The following is a 16,761-nucleotide window of genomic DNA, read 5'->3' on the forward strand; positions in this document are numbered from 1 at the left end:
CACCCTGGTCTAGAAAATACTTAGTCCTGCCTCAGTGCAGGGGACTAGACTCGATGACTCATCAAGTTCCCTTCCAGTCCTACATTTCTATGATTCTGTGATCATAATGTGTCTCCTCTTTTGATTCCTGCAAACAGGACTTAGATCTTGTATTTTCCTTTGTTTGTAGCCTTTTCTCATCAGATAGATTCTTCATAGCATGAAATAATTATGTAGCCTTTCTTTGTATTTTATAGATACTCATTTTGTAATTTAGGTGATTTAATACCATGTGCATATAACCCCATATGCAGCCTTATCAAGACTTTGTATAGAGATACCCATATCTCATAACATTTGAGACTAACATTGGGGATTGGTCCTGCTTTTAGCAGGGGGTTGGACTAGATGACCTCCTGAGGTCCCTTCTAACCCTGATGTTCTATTATTCTAACTCCCTGGGTTTTGTAAGCTAGCATCATACTGACTTTTATGACTGCAGGTGTCCACACTGATGCTAGTCTCCTGATATTATTTACTACCATCCCAGTGAAATATATTTATTTATGGGTCACGAGGGAAAATTAAATGTAGAGTTGAAAATAGGTTTCTGGGGTAACGTTTGAGAAGACTGGGAGGCTAGTTTTTATTACTGTAACGAGAAGTCCATAGTGAAAAATGTTTTTGAGTACTTCAAACATACTTTACTGGCTAGAGCCCATACTAATAAACAGTTAATCTATGCTCAGACACATTACTGCTTTATTAAGCTACAATGAATTTACATTTGTCCTTTGCATGTAAAACCACCAAGACATACATTATTGTCTTCATCAATATTATATCACCTTGTAAGTAAAATTGATTTTAAATTGATATAGTCAAATACCTGTTTTTTTTCTAATTGGGATGTATGAGTTTTAGGCCATTATAAACACTTAAAATTATTTTTTTTTAGAAATTGCTCTTTTCCTTTTCAAGTTTTTAAAGGAACTTACACACTCTTTCCATAGCTTTCTGTGAAAGGTTATAATGACAAACAGCATATCTTGTTAAAGAAGATCATTGAAAAAATGACCACCTTTGAGATTGATGAGAAAAGATTTGAAATTATCAAGGAAGCGGTAAGCTGTATGTAATTTTAATGTGATTGGGATAATTTAAAACAGAATACATTGACTATGAGTGAAATGTGAACATTTTCATGGAATTTGAGAGCTAAATCTGCCCAAAAGTATAGGGTGAAATCCTAGCCCACTGAAGTTGATGGGAGCTTTTCTATTGACTTCAGTTTTGGGTGAACTTCTAGCCAAGTATTTAAATGACAGTTGTACAACTTCAAAAGTATTGGCCCTACAGTCTTTATTCAGACAAAATGTGTGGTGAACTTTTTCAAACTGCTGGATTGTGCCTTTCATTTATAAAAAGAGTAGAACAGTGGTTCTCAAACTTTTCCCATACTCCGATCCCATTTACAACAAGAAAAAGATTTAGGATTTCAGTCTGATCTAGCCATAAAGAAACAGGATAGATAGGAGGGATGGTTGTGACCCCTCTACACCCCGGGGATCATAACCCATTTCATGGTGTGGGATATGCAGTACATGGATATGCAGAATTCTGGAAGTGAAAACTGGCACAAAATTCAGTGATCCATATTCATATACTGCATTTTACAAATGGTTTTTTAAAAACTTTTGAAATAGGTTACAACTTTTTTGTTACTTCTGTTAGTCCAATTTAGAAATGTAATTGTTTACATCGGAGTTGTCTACATAAGAAGAAAGCATTATATAATGTAAGAGGAAACTTTTAATTTTAATATTCAAGTAGGTGAACATCATATATAAGGAAGATTTAGTCTAATATCAGGGTCTGTATATCTGTGGCACGTTGAATTTCATTACTGTGGTAAACTGACATACATGGCAGCTTAAAACAGACACAAATTAAATTTAAAACTAAGGAAAACCCCAAAGAAATTTCTAAATATATGTACACGTTATCTATAATAAATACTTGTTGGGGATTTTCCTTTATTATAAGATATTTTCTCATTTACGTCTCTAGAACTCAGGGGAGTTTTAGCTCAGAATTTATTTTTCATTATTTTGCATATTTTGTGATTATGTACAATTTTTATTGTATGTATATCCATGCGTGTAACAATATAAAGGAAAAAACAAAAAAATCAAAATCTAACAAGGAAAAGTTACATTTTCTTCTCCCACAAGCTCATCCATGTTAAGAAAGGGTCAGCTCCTTTCTTCTTATGAAGCAGGTGAAAGAGGGAAGGCAGTCTCCACCAACTTTTTCCTCTTTGTCCCAGAAACACAGAAGGAAAGACAGGATGCAAGGGATATGGTGCCATCAGCCCTCCAAAGCAGGTTCCAGTCCCCACCCTCCCCTTGTATGAAGGTGAAGGGGCTGTGCTGCAGCAGACACTTGGAGGCCTAATCTTGTTCCTCCTTTTCTTTAGAGGATGCCTTCCCCTAAATCCAATTCCAGTTTTACAGAGAACTGGACCCTTATGGAATGAATAGCTGCACTGGACACCTGGCACCTGCTAAGTTGTGACATCTTGAACCTTACCTCCTGATTTACTCTACCAGGTCCCTGAGCTGCCATGGGGAAGGAAGAAAAACCACACACGCACTCCCTCTCACTGCCAGATTGGCCATGGTGGGGTGTAAGTCATTCCCAGTCACAAATGAGGCAACTAGTACAATGCCCATAACAGAGAAAAATATCCAATCCTAAACTAATCTTGGGTTAGGAGGGGGCTCAGCTGGAGGGAGTAGGGTTTATATACTCTCTCCCCATGTGCAGGGGGCCAGTGGCTTATCTAAGTCCTACTGACCTGCCTGCATGCATAGGTGATGCCTTCCACCCCCTGGCCACCCTTTCCCAATTCCCAAGTGGGAGGGGACTTTAAAGGAGACACTCGAAGTGAGCTGTAGCTCACGAAAGCTCATGCTGAAATAAATTTGTTAGTCTCTAAGGTGCCATAAGTACACCTGTTCTCTTTTTTCCTGTCAGTCCAGACAAAGCCCTCTCACCTTATGATCTCAGGGATTGCATTTCCCATGTACCCACTGGCCTCTGAAAAACAGCCGGCTTTCTCTTGTGAAATTGAGGGTGTGCTTACCTGTGGCTATATGGGACCCAGTAGATTCCGTGTTGCCAAGGACCGTTAGCTTGCTCTTTTCATTCTTTTTGTTTGAGGAGATTGCTGTGTTTATTTTGCCTGGATGCAAATTGAGCAAAAGAAGAGTTGTCACAGCCGGACTCACAAGGATAGATTCTTTTGTTGTTCCTCTTGTATGTAGCTGCCCCTGTCTCTGTCTGACCGTGTGAGACTAGGGCACTGGACAATTAGTTATAGTTTGCAGCTCGTAATGAATTTGGTAATAGTTGCCACAGAATATATAGGCCTTGACTAGAATGATTAAAAATATTGGTTCGGAGTTATGTGTCATAATGAATTAATGGAAAAATGCACTCTGAGAATAAATGTGTTTGTCAAAACTGAAACTAGCTTAGTTCCTAGCTTCATCATCATGTAAGCAAAGCTGCATCATTGTGAGCATAGTTCAATCCAATTACCGTATTATGCTACTCAAGAAAGCACAAGTGTAGAACAGTTGCTGGCATCTGGAATGTGGGGTTTTGGCTTGTATACAAAGCCAAGTAATTCAGGGTGATGTTGCTGTTATATTCAGAAGTTAAGTTTTGTAATTATTGAATGTCCTATTTCAACCTTGTTAGTACATGCGATCACTTAACAACTTTCGAGCTGAACAGCCTCACCAGCATGCTATGTATTACCTCCGACTGTTGATGACAGAAGTTGCTTGGACCAAAGATGAGTTAAAAGAAGCTCTGGATGGTGAGTTCCTGCCAATTTTTAACAGTTTGTTTTACCGAATTCACTATTTTGGCCTGTTTTGACTTTTGTCATGTTTAGAATCCTGAGCTTTGTATTGTTTCAGTAGAGCTAAGAGTTTCCATTTTTGAATGGGGACATAGTCTGTCGTCCTCACAAGTAATTACTTAATCAACATTAATGGAGCAACATATTTTGAACTCTGAACCATATTTTGCAATATTTGTACAGCAGTTGCCTCATAGTATTTTTAAAGTTTGAGAAAAAAGTATCAATTCTTTTTAGTTATTAGATTTCAGTTTGGGAATTAAGATTTTTTTTTTAAATTATGTATTAACTTTTTGATGACTGCTGTCTCAAAAATATCTGGAAAAAAGCCTGCAAACTTTTCATACAAATAGTCCTTAATGAAGAACAGATCCCTCACTGTATTCACTGGGAGGGTAATTTAAAATATAAAAGTTACCAACAAGTTCAAAATAATCTGAGGATGTATCTATAATTTTAGCAGAGGCTAGTGAACTTTACATGTAGTACCCCACTCTGGCCTGACATGAGAAGGGGCTGCTGTTGGAGCAGCCTCCAGAAAGAAGATGGTGAATATCTCCTTGGATCACCCCCAACAGATCTTCCAAAAGATGTAAATTAGGGCCAAATCTAGCTTGCCTTTCTCATGCAAGTTTTGACTTTGTTAGGACTGCTCATATTAGTGAAGTGGGCAGGATTTGGCCCTATATTTCTATCTTTTTGTAGCTGCTTCCCATGTTCTAATTTTCAGATATCTTATCACCCTATGAAACCAGCCTTACCAAATACTGCTTTCAGCTGAATGCCATCATGAGCAAAGACATGAACTTGCCATTTCCTCACCCTGTTTCCCTCGGTGAGGTATTTATAATGAGGTGAGTGTGCACATCTTGTACACTTGCTACTGAGGCAGGCTTAAAATATATTGAGCACTGTATACCGTTCAATTATTGCAAGAAAAAGCTTTTACCAGAAAAATATCAGCAACAAAATTTAAAAACATATTGTATAAATCTTTCCCAACAGGAACCCTTGGGAATACCTCTGTGGTTGTACAGTGCACAATGAGGCCCTGATTCTGATTGAGACTTCTGGGTAGTGCTGCAGGATAGTTATTTAATCATTCTTGGTTGATGTATTCGACTCTAAAAGATGCCAATGAAATATCGTTTTAGAGGGAAAGAAAAATCCAATATGGTCAGACTGACTATACTGTATGTTGTTGCGTCCCACTATTTAAGGCTCTGATCCTGAAAGCTGCTCCATGCAGGCAGTCCTCTGTACATGCTATAGGGGGTTTTAGGGTTGCTACTTTTGGTTGGACTTACTCCTGCAGGTTTCATCACATGACATAATCTTTAATTAAAGATTACTCTTTAATTCTTGGAGACTCCAGGCCAATTCTGAAGGGTTGGCAACCCTAGGCTTTATACTAGTGCATGGCCTCACTGTACAGAGTAGCTTTGAGACTGGACCCTAAATGTTTTGTTCTGTTGTGTCTGTACAGTGTTAAGTAAGGTGACTCTCAATGGGCCCTACTGAAGTCAGTGGCAAAACTAGCATTAATTTCAGCGAGAGCCGGGTCAGCCCAATAAAGGACACTCCCTTCCTCTTCCTAGGAATTGCAGATCCTTTTTTATATTGACTAACTTCTGTCCCTTAATGTAATCCATTTAAAGTGTAATACCGAGTGTACTTAACATGGGAATTTAACACTGAATTGCTGTTCAAAGAGGTTAAAGTCTAACTGTTTTGCAAAATTAGAGATCTGCTTGAGGGACAATGATTTTTTGGTTTGATTTTTACTACCATAATCCTCATCACCGCTACTAGACGACCCCAGCCCTATGTACTGCTGACAAATGTTTCCTAAGTCAGAATTAAGAAACTAATTACACAAACAATAAGAGACCCCTTGCTTTTTCCAGTAGACAAAGGGAACTATAAGATATGAGTAACAAAGTGAGAGCAACTAATAATTGATTTGGGGTGAGGAAAGAAGTGGAAATGGTGTGGGAGGGCATTTGTTGGGGTTGAAGGAAGAGGAAAAATTAAGTATTGAGAATATTTTAGGATAAAAATATCTACCTATCTTAGGTACTTATATACCATATTACAATAGTAACTGAGAGCCTCACAGTCTTTGTCCTTAGAAACACCCCTTTGAGATAGGGAAGTGCTATTATCTCCATTTTACAGATAAGAAAATGAGGCACAGAGAGAATAAGAGACTTTCCCTAGGTCACACAGGGAATCTGTGACAGAGCCAGTGAATGGACCCCAGGTCTCCTGACTCCAAAATCAGTGCTCATACCAGGGGACTATCTCTTAGTCTGCTGATTCTGCCTATTGATTCTAATATGTAAATTGTATTTTGCTTTACGGACAAGAGTAATGCTGATTGTAAAAGTGTTCAAAATATGAAAATCGTGTGTGTGTACACATACATACATACATATATATATAAAAAATCCAAAAACATTCTTAATTTATATGATTGCTAATTACTATAAAACTGAAATTTGAGTTCAAAAATTGTTTTAGTCTAGATAGTAATGTACTGTAACTTCCAGAAGAATTGTAAGCCACATGTTCTTTATGTAGGTAATAGCTACAGCTTTATCTCTCAGCCCCACCTAAATGAAGGTAACTATTTTCTCTGGAGAGTGAATGTGTGTTCAGCATGATTGGAGAGCAGGATGGTTGTTGTTTTTTCTTAGTGGAATGTGGGTCAGATGCTAAGTGAATTCTAAGCAAAGCAAACTGTGCAATGAGTGCTGATATTTAAACCTGGAAACTTTCCAACAATGAATTTTTAAGGAAAAATCCATTGCTTTTAACTACTATGATTTTCCCTTTTCTCCAGGAAATGGGTCATATCTGCTGAAGATGAGGTCAATTCCCTGTAATGTAAAAAATCATGTGATTGATTTAACTGTCTGTTTATCTATTCTAGATGTCACTCTTCCCCGCCTCAAGGCCTTTATATCTCAGCTGTTGTCACGGTTACACATCGAGGCTCTTCTCCATGGCAATATAACAAAACAGGTCTGATATTTTCTTTAATAGAAATAGTTTGTATTAAAAACAGGATTTAAAAGCAAGGGTTTATTTAATTGTCCCAAATTTTAAAACAATTTTTGCCAAATATGATTTCATAGTCTTCACTTAATTTTTTGCTGTTTTACAGCCAGTATATCATGATGACGCTTTTTCTGCTGTCTGTCAGGCTCAATGTCCCTTTGAATGTTGGTATTTTAGATTTACTGTAATAGAAAACAGTTTATGATCTAAATATTTTAAAGTCTGCATTGCAAGTTATTACAATAAGTAATTAGACTGCAAAAGTAACTGTGTGCTACAGCTCCTGGTTTTCCATTTACTAGCTTCAAACATATGACTCAGCTGACTAGCAAAGGTTAAAAAAATCAGAATCCTTCAAAGTGAAGCATTAAGTACAAGGCTGAGGTGTGTGGTCCATAAATCAGACTTCTAGTTCCTTTTCCTTGTGAAAGTAAAAAGGCACTGTTAGTAAGAGGCAGTCTCTAAGATGCCACAAATACTCCTGTTCTTTTTGCGGATACAGACTAACACGGCTGCTACTCTGAAGACTATTTAATGTGTCCTTCATTAAAACTGTAATGAATTGCACTTCTGTCATGATACTATTGGGAATGCTGGTATATCAGCCCCATGGGAATAGATGTAGCCATGTTAACATTTTAACTCTCTCACAAAGGAATTGTCACATGCAGTATTTGTAAATGCACTCAGATCTTTGGATAAATGTGATACAGATGTGCTTCTATACTAGTTTAGTGAAAGTACACTAGCACTAGACTATCATATCTTAAAACACTGCAGGTCAGTGGAGAGGGAAGTGGCCAGCAGCAGTGAGGGAAAGAGCCAGAAGGATAGGATATAGAAAGTTGGAGCTTTAAATAAGAACTCCAGGAAAGTTGTTTTTTAATTTCTTTTACATTTTTTGTATGGAAATGTAAACTAAAGAATAATCCCATCTTCCTCCTAACCCCCTCTACATGTGGACAAGATGTGACTAAATTCCTCTATAAAGCACCACAGAATTACTCAGGACTGAGCCTTGTATTGTGCTGATATGTATTATGTGACCCAATCATGAGAAAAAGATGTTTTCTGTAAGCAGTCGTGTGGCTCGCTTTTGGAGGGATAAAAATATACATCACTGCATATGGTGCATCTATGTATTTGGAGACCATGGTCATCAGAAATGAACTGCAAGCTTCTTTTGAGCTCCTTGCAATCTACCTGTCTGCTTAGATTTCTATTTTGACGTTTGTATTTTGCCACAATAGGGTGTTGTGTTGATTTCTGCTTAATAGTAGGCTAATGGTGCTCACAGTGACACCAACGTGTTATAAATATTCTGTGGTAATTTGTTGTTTTCTAGAGTAGAATACATATTTTGGCTTTGCCTTGAAAGTTCCTATTTTTCCCTCATCCCTTTTTTTTTCCTTTTCTTTCCTTCATAAATTTAGAGATCTTTTACAGGTTTTCTGCAAGAAATCATTTTTGTGTTGTGAGTTTACATGGCAGAACAGAGTAAGAGGTTTGGGTTTCTGCATAGAATTTTGAAACAGATTTTATAAGAAGTTGCTATATTTCTCAACATATAAGCCATGGCACTTAGCAATCAAGCCGTTTGAAGTTACACGTCTCAGACTTTTAAAAAATGTTGGCATACATATTGTTCTCACACACCCCATCCCCCACCCCCACCATATCATCACAGTCAAGTTTTAAAGACTTTTTTAATTAGTGTAGTTTTCAATGTAATTTACTGAAATCCTTGCTTTTTTTTAAAAGATAAACTTTTCATAAAACCACCTGAATTTCAAATATCCTATGTATTTGATGCTGTTTAGGTTGAAACTGTAGATTTACTGAAAATGTCTATAACTTTAGTACTGCTTAGGAATAAACACTCTATTGTGTATTTATAAAAAGCTAACTATATTTGACATTAAAGGAAAATCTAAATTTATCATTTTAAAATAACTATTTTAAGAACTCGTATTCAATTAAAATATTAACATCCACATTTAATAACTAAAGCACAGCAATGTAGTCTACATCTGTGGGTATATTCACATATTGGAGCATCTGGGTAAAATTTTCAAAAGTGCCCAAGTGACTTAAGATTCTAAGGTTCTTTTTCAATACTCACTTAGGAGTCTAGTAGGGGTATGTCCACACTACCCGCTGGATTGGCGGGTAGCAATTGAACTATCGGGGATCGATTTATCGTGTCTCATCTAGACACGATAAATTGATCCCCGAATGCACTCCCGTCAACTCCGGAACTCCACCAGGGCAAGAAGCAGAAGCGGAGTCAACGGGGGAGCCGCGGCCATGAGGACGGGAGGTAAGTCAAAATAAGATATGTTGATTTCAGCTATGCTATTCCCGTAGCTGAAGTTGCATATCTTACATCAACACCCCCCACCAGTGTAGACCAGGGTCTCATGGAAAGTCAGTTAGGCACTTTTATAAATTTTACTCTGTCTTTAGAGCTATGACCAATGTTGCATCCAAACTACGTTACTTCAGCATTTCCTGCCATGTTAATTGCCATGTATTGATTTTGTATGTTGTATACTTCAGTGTATTTAAAAAAAAATATGATAAGGTTTCTGAAAGAACAAATGAAGTTTATAGTTTTCAATTAAAAATGGTAACAGCTTGTCTGCTACCGTGTCACATACCTGTACATACAAGGTCTTCTCTCTCTCTCTCTTGTTTTTTTTGTTTGTTTTTGGTTTTTTTTTGGACTTCTTAGTTGTGTGTGCTCTGTTTGTGGGCACAAAGGCACGAACTCAGCAAGGTCTTTAAGCATGTGAGTCATCCCATTCCTATACAGCAAACTACATGCTTTAAATTCCATTGACTTCAGTGGCACTGAAGCTTGTGCTTAAGTACTTTGACAAATAGGGGCAGGATTACTCACATGTTTAAATGATTTGTTGAATTGGAGTCTAAAAACTGCTTCCTGCAGCATCTCTGTATGCCAACGTGACCTGCCAGACTAGGAGAAGAAAATTTTAGTTGACTTTTCCCAGGGAAAAGAAAACATGGTGGTCCTAATTTTTTTTTACTCAAGATGCTCTAGTTTACTTGAAACTTCTGTTCTCTCTCCCTAAAGGAAATATTTAGGTTCTTCTTCGAGTGCTTGCTCATATCCATTCCAGTTAGGTGTGCGCGCGCCACGTGCACGTTCGTCGGAAAATTTTTACCATAGCAACACTCAGTGGGTCTGCTGGGCTCCCCCTGGAGTGGCGCCGCTATGGTGCCGGATATATACCCCTGCCGACCCAGCCACCCTTCAGTTCCTTCTTACCGCCTGTGTCGGTCGTTGGAACAATGGAGCGTGGCTTGGTGACGGCCACTTCCCTAGCTACTCGTAGTTCTCATATATATAGTTATAATCCTTTTACGTGTGTGTGTGTGTGTGTGTGTGTGTGTGTGTGTGTGTGTGTATATATATATATATATATATATAGTTATACGTTTTTTCTTTACTAGCATAGTTAGTTTAGTAATAGTTAGCGGGGCTCGGGGAGTAGCCCCTTCCCCGCACCTGGTGCTGGAGCCCATGCCTGGCTCACCAGGTTTTAAACCCGTGCTTGGCCTGCCACAAGCCGATGCCGACAGGAGGTCCGCACGACTCCTGTTTGAGGTGCCTCGGGGAATCGCACTTCACAGCTAAGTGCCCCATTTGCAAGGCTTTTAAACCGAGAACAAAATGGAGCGGGACTTTCACTTACCCCTCCACCTTTGGCACCAAGCGCTGGTCAATCGGCGGGCAGAAGCTCCTCCCCAGCACTGGACCCCGCCGGCACTGCCAAGACCTCTCGGCACTGGCCGTCGCTGGCACCGAAGTCAACTCGGCATCGCTCCCTCTCTCCGAGGTCGAGAGAGCCCACGACTCCTCCTGCCAGTGCCTGACAGCTCCCCGGCACGCTCCGTGGTTGAGCTCCCTGCTCCTGCTGCTTCCGTGCCAACTGCAGTGCAGCCAGAGAGCTCGTCTAAGTCGGATCGTCCGACACCGGCAGAGGCACCGATGACTTCGGCACCGTCGAATCTGGTCCCACAGGGCCATCGAATCCAGTGCCTGACTGCTCCCCGGCACGCGCCGTGGTTGAGCTTCCTGCTGCTGCTGCTTCCGTGCCAACTGCACTGCAGCCACAGAGCTCGTCTAAGATGGATCGCCCGGCACCGACACCTGCTGAGGCACCGACGATGTTGGCACCGTCGATCCTGGTCCCACAAGGGCCGTCGAATCCAGTGCCTGACTGCGCCCCGGAACATGCCGTGGTTGAACTCCCTGCTCCTGCTGCTTCCGTGCCACCTGCACCACAGCCAGAGAGCCTGTCTAAGTCTGATCACCTGGCACTGGTGACGTTGGCACCGTCGATCCCAGTCCCACGAGGGCCATCGAATCCGGTGCCTGACAGCTCCCCGGTATGCGCTCTGGTTGAGCTTACTGTTCCCTCCACGCCAGGGACATTCCCAGCGGCGAGGGATCTCATTGCCATGACAGAGCAGGTGCTGCCTGAACCCCCGGCACTGCCGGTGCATATAATACAGTCTCTTGGCAAGCCTCCCTTGATACGACCATCCTCTGTCAGCACAGCAGAGCGGCACCGTTCATGATCACGGTCCCGCAGACGCTCCAGGTCCCGTCGGCACTCCTGCTCCCGATGCCACTTGCAGTCCCAGTGCTGTTCTCCTCCTCGGTACCGGTTGCACTTGCCACACCGGTCGGTGTCCCGTTCGCCGACCCGCTACTGTTGGCACCGTTCCAGCTCCTGGTACCGCTACAGACACTGTGACTCCCATAGCCGCTCCCGACATCGAGCCTCGAGATCTCGGTCGACCTCCCGACACCACTCTGGTTGCAGGTCCAGATCTTGTTCCAGGTACTGGTACGCCTCCCGGTACCAGTCCCCGGTGCCGAGTTGGGCAAGGTCCGGTAGAGTCAGAGACTCTGACCATGATTTTTCAGCCTCCTAAGGAGGGTAGCACTCTATATGGACCTCCAGGTGGAGGAGGTCCTGGATGTAGGAGACCCGGTAATGGACATTCTATCGGTGGTTGCCCCACTAGAGGGGCTCTACCCGTTTATTCGGACCATCCAGGCGAATGCCAATACTCTATGGAGGGTACGACTACTTGTATGTCCGTCCTCCTCCCTGCTCACTAGTCGTTCAGTCCGTTAAGGAAAGGGAACGGCATGGCCAACAGGCGCCAGCCCCAAAATCAAAGGAAGCTAGGTGGATGACCCTACTCAGCCGCACGGTGTACTCTGCAGGGGCCTTATAGCTCTGCGTGGCAAATCAACAAGCCTTGCTTAGCCCATATCATTATAACACCTGGGTGACGGTGGATAAGTTTATGGAGCTTCTCCCTCAAGACTCCCGCCAAGTGTTCACTGCCCTCTTGGAGGAAGGAAAAAAGGTGGTCAGAGCTTCCCTCCAGGCCTTGTTGGATGCAGCAGACTCAGCAGCCAGGGCTCTGACATCGGGTGTTACCATGAGGAGCATCTCATGGCTTCAGGTTTCAAACCTCCGGCCGGAGCGGCAGTATACCATTCACAACTTACCATTTGATGGTAAAGGCCTCTTTGCGGCGAAGACAACCCCAGGCTGCAAAGCCTGAAGAACAGCAGGGTCCTAATGCGCTCTCTCAGCGTGCATACACCGACGACCTAACGCAGACCTTTCCGTCCCCAGCCACACCGCTGTATTCTGTGCTTAGCCACAGACAGGACTTTGGCAGACGGCACGGCCGAGACGGTCGCAGACGACCGTCACGACCCCTAGAGGGCCAAGATCGAGGTCCCCCGCAATCACCACCGGGACCAAAGACGAACTTTCAAAGGTGCGCCCGAGAGCGTCGTACCAGTTACAGGCGGGATCCCACTCCTACTTCCTCTTGGCATGGTCCCAGTTAACTTCAGATCGCTGGCTCCTACACATGGTGGAGTATGGGTACCACCTTTAATTTGTTCCAGCCCTGTCCCTCTTCAGGGACCCCTCTCAAGAGCAATTCCTCTTACAAGAGGTGCATACGCCGATGGACGAAAGGGGCAAGGGGTTTTACTCCCGTTATTCCCTAATCCCCAACTCATACGGAGGTCTCAGACCTATCCTAGACCTGCGAGGACTCAACCAGTTTATGATAGGTTGAAGTTCCCCATGATATCCTTGGGAACCATTATCCCATCCTTGGATCCCGGAGACTGGCATGCCACCCTTGATATGAAGGACGCGTACTTTCACATTGCCATCTTCCCTCCGCACAGGAGATACCTCCGCTTCTAGCCAACCGTCAGTACTTCCAGTTTACGGTCCTGCTGTTTGGCCTTTCTACAGCGCCACGGGTATTAACTAAGTGTATGGCCGTAGTCGCCACCCACCTCTGCCGACGTCGGATATGCATTTTCCATATCTGGACGATTGGCTTATCCGAGGAGACTCCGAGACACAAGTCACTCAGCATGTGGGCATCGTCATGGACCTATTCACACGTCTAGGCCTGATGATCACCATAGAAACATCCATTCTGGTTCCCACGCAGAGGTTAGACTTCCTAGGAGCTATCCTGGACTTCGACCTAGCCGGAGCCTGCTTACCACAGCCGCGGTTTCAGGCGATGACAACAATCATCCGAGGTCTGCAGACTTTCCCAATGACCTTGGCTCACACTTGTCTTGCTCTCCTGGGTCCCATGGCTGCCTGCAAGTTTGTAACCAAACACGCCAAGCTCCGCCTCTGTCCTTTCCAAGTTTGGCTCAAATCGGCATACCGCCCGGACAGGGACCCAATGGTCACGATAGTCACCATTCCCTCGAGCACCCTAGGCTCCCTAGAATGGTGGCTAACTCCCTCCCTGGTGTGGGCACGGATGCCGTTCCATCCGCCCCAGCCCTCACTGTCCCTGACGACAGACGCTTCATCTCTCGGCTTGGGTGCTCACCTCAGTCACCTTCGAGCTTAAGGCCTTTAGTCTTCTCAGGAGCTGGCGTTCCACATCAATGTCCAAAGATAAGAGCAGTCCGCCTGATGTGCCAGGGATTCCAGTAGCAGCTGCGAGGCCGTGGTGTCTCAGTGTTTACAGCCAACACAACGGCCATGTGCTACATAAACAACCAGGGAGGGACATGGTCCTCCTCCTTTTGTCAGGAGGCCATCCATCTCTGAGACTTTTGCATAGCCCACTCTATAAATCTGGTAGCATCCTTTCTCCCAGGCGTTGGGAACGCCTTGGCGCTTCGGCTCAGCAGGTCTTTCCTGTCTCACGAGTGGTCGCTCTGCCCCGATGTGATGCATTCTGTGGCCAGAAGTGGGGATTTTTGCCCACATAGACCTGTTCGCTTACCGCAAGAACAGGAAATGTCCGAGGTTCTGCTCCTTCCAAGGTCTCTCCCCGGGATCGATCTCAGACGCTTTCCTCATGCCGTGGAAGGGCCAACTCCCTTATCCCTTCCCACCATTCACCCTGGCTCATTGGGTCCTGCTCAAACTTTGCAGGGGCAGGGTGCGCATCATCATGATCACTCCAGCGTGGTCCAGGCAGCACTGATACACCACATTGCTCGACCTGTCAATAGCCAACCCAATTACCCTGCCACTCCACCCAGACCTCATAACTCAGAACCACGGCAGGCTTCGCCACCCGGACCTGCAGTCTCTTCACCTCACGGTGTGGCTGCTGCGTGACTAAACTGGGGTAGCAGGAAGCCTTCCACCTGGTCAGCGTACCTGGCCGAGAGGTAGTGTTTCTCCTACAGGTGCGAAATGCTTGATCTTACCCCTACTGAGGTCTCCATCCCCTCTATTTTGGACTGCCCTCTGGCCTACAACAGCAGGGCCTAGTGGTGTCATCGCTGAGGGTACACTTGGCAGCCATCTCTACCTTCCACCCAGGCTAAGGTGATCGTTCTGTGTTCTCACACTCTATGGTTTCGAGGTTCCTCAAGGGCCTGGAGCACTTACACCCTCAAGTACACTGCCCAGCCCCAATCTGGGATCTCAACCTGGTTTTAACCAGACTTATGTCTCCCCCATTCGAGCCGTTAGCGACCTGCTCGCTGCTATACCTGTCTTGGAAGACAGCTTTCTCCGTAGCCATTACATTGGCCAGACAAGTCTCCGAGCTTAGGGCTCTTACGGTGGTTCCGCCGTACACTATGTTCACAAAGACAAGGTGCAGTTACGACCACACCCGGCTTTCCTCCCTAAGGTGGTTTCGGCCTTTCATGTTAACCACACTCAATGCAATGGGGGCAACAATTGCACTCCCTGGACGTCTGTAGAGCGCTCGCATTTATATTGAGCGGACAAAACCATTTTGTAAAACGCCCCAACTCTCGGTCGCAGTAGCAGACCGAAGGAAAGGCCTACCTGTTTCCTCTCAGAGGATCTCATCTTGGGTGATGACGTGCAAGCGCACTTGTTATGATTTGGCTCACATTTCCCCAAGCCACATCACCGTGCATTCTACCAGGGCTCAGGCTTCATCTGCCGCCTTGCTGGCTTGTGTACCTAACCACAAGATCTATCGCGCAGCTCCATGCTCCTCGGTCCATACCCTTGCTTCGCATTATGCTCTGGTTCAACAGTCAAGAGATGCTGCAGCCTCTGGCTCAGCAGTTTACATTCTGCCACATTTCACTCCGACCCCACCGCCTACATAAGGCTTGGGAATCACCTAACTGGAATGGATATGAGCAAGCACTCGAAGAAGAAAAGACCGTTACTCACCTTTGTAACTTGTTCTTCGAGATGTGTTGCTCATATCCATTCCAAACCCACCCTCCTTCCCCACTGTCGGAGTAGCCGGCAAGAAGGAACTGAAGGGTGGCTGGGTCGGCAGGGGTATATATCCGGCGCCATAGCGGCGCCACTCCAGGGGGCGCCCAGCCGACCCACCGAGTGTTGCTAAGGTAAAAATCTTCCGACGAACGTGCACGTGGCGCGCGCACACCGAACTGGAATGGACATGAGCAACACATCTCGAAGAACAACAGTTACAAAGGTGAGTAACCGTCTTATTTTAGGAAGGGATTCAGCTAAGGGAGTTAGAGGCGTCTCATTTATTTTTACTAGGAGTTGGAGCCTGATTTCATTAGACTCTTTTGAAAATTCCAGCCCGAAAGTGCAGGCCTTCAACTGTGAACTCAGTCTATGCAAGTGAAATTTACTTGCTGTCAAATTAACAGTTGTCACTGGCTGCTGGACATAATTATTTTTCCTATTCTCCTTACCAGCAGCTGGAGACAGGAAAAAAATATCCTGTCATTTTTATCCCCGTATACAAGGGGACTGCTTTGATCGCAACCGTCCCAACTCCACCAATGCAACAAAATGGGGTGAATAGCTGTGCTGGTATGGAAAGACTTGGAGAAATCAAATTAACAGCTAACAAAATGTCATTTGTGTATATAAATTGGGGAGTACATATGCAGTTTCCAAGTTTGCACAGATAAATACTTCAAGGGTAAGAAAGTGAGGGCACATTAAGAATAGGTCCAAAATATTTAGCTAAATGTGTAAAGATGAATGTAGCCAAAGGTATGCTCGCCAGTAGCACTTGGTTACTATAAAATAAATAGTAATAAAATAAACAAAATAAAAGTAATCTAATATAGGGAAAATAATCTCACTTATTTTCACCTTATTTTTCACTTTCATATACTTTGTTTTAAATGAACCATTCCATCCTTCTATTACTGATTTTGCATCTAACCAACAATAACTGCTGTCCTTCAGTGTGCTGCCAGATTTAGGATTGTCAGGGATTAAATAAAAAAACTTGTATTTAATGTC

General features: G+C 43.7%; 1 protein-coding gene across 4 annotated transcripts in view; it reads left to right on the forward strand.

The window, feature by feature from the left end:
• IDE (insulin degrading enzyme) overlaps positions 1–16,761 on the forward strand; it is a 112,276-nt gene that overhangs the window by 79,429 nt on the left and 16,086 nt on the right. For 3 of the 4 annotated variants that reach the window (XM_050959329.1, XM_050959330.1, XM_050959328.1), the window contains exons 16-18: positions 993–1,103; positions 3,748–3,868; positions 6,849–6,940. In XM_050959329.1, coding sequence (XP_050815286.1) covers positions 993–1,103; positions 3,748–3,868; positions 6,849–6,940 — 324 coding nt within the window. The remainder of the gene's footprint in view (positions 1–992; positions 1,104–3,747; positions 3,869–6,848; positions 6,941–16,761) is intronic. The other variant, XM_050959331.1, reaches the window with a different exon arrangement.

Source organism: Gopherus flavomarginatus, chromosome 6 (assembly GCF_025201925.1).
Source record: "Gopherus flavomarginatus isolate rGopFla2 chromosome 6, rGopFla2.mat.asm, whole genome shotgun sequence".
Lineage (NCBI taxonomy): Eukaryota > Metazoa > Chordata > Testudines > Testudinidae > Gopherus > Gopherus flavomarginatus.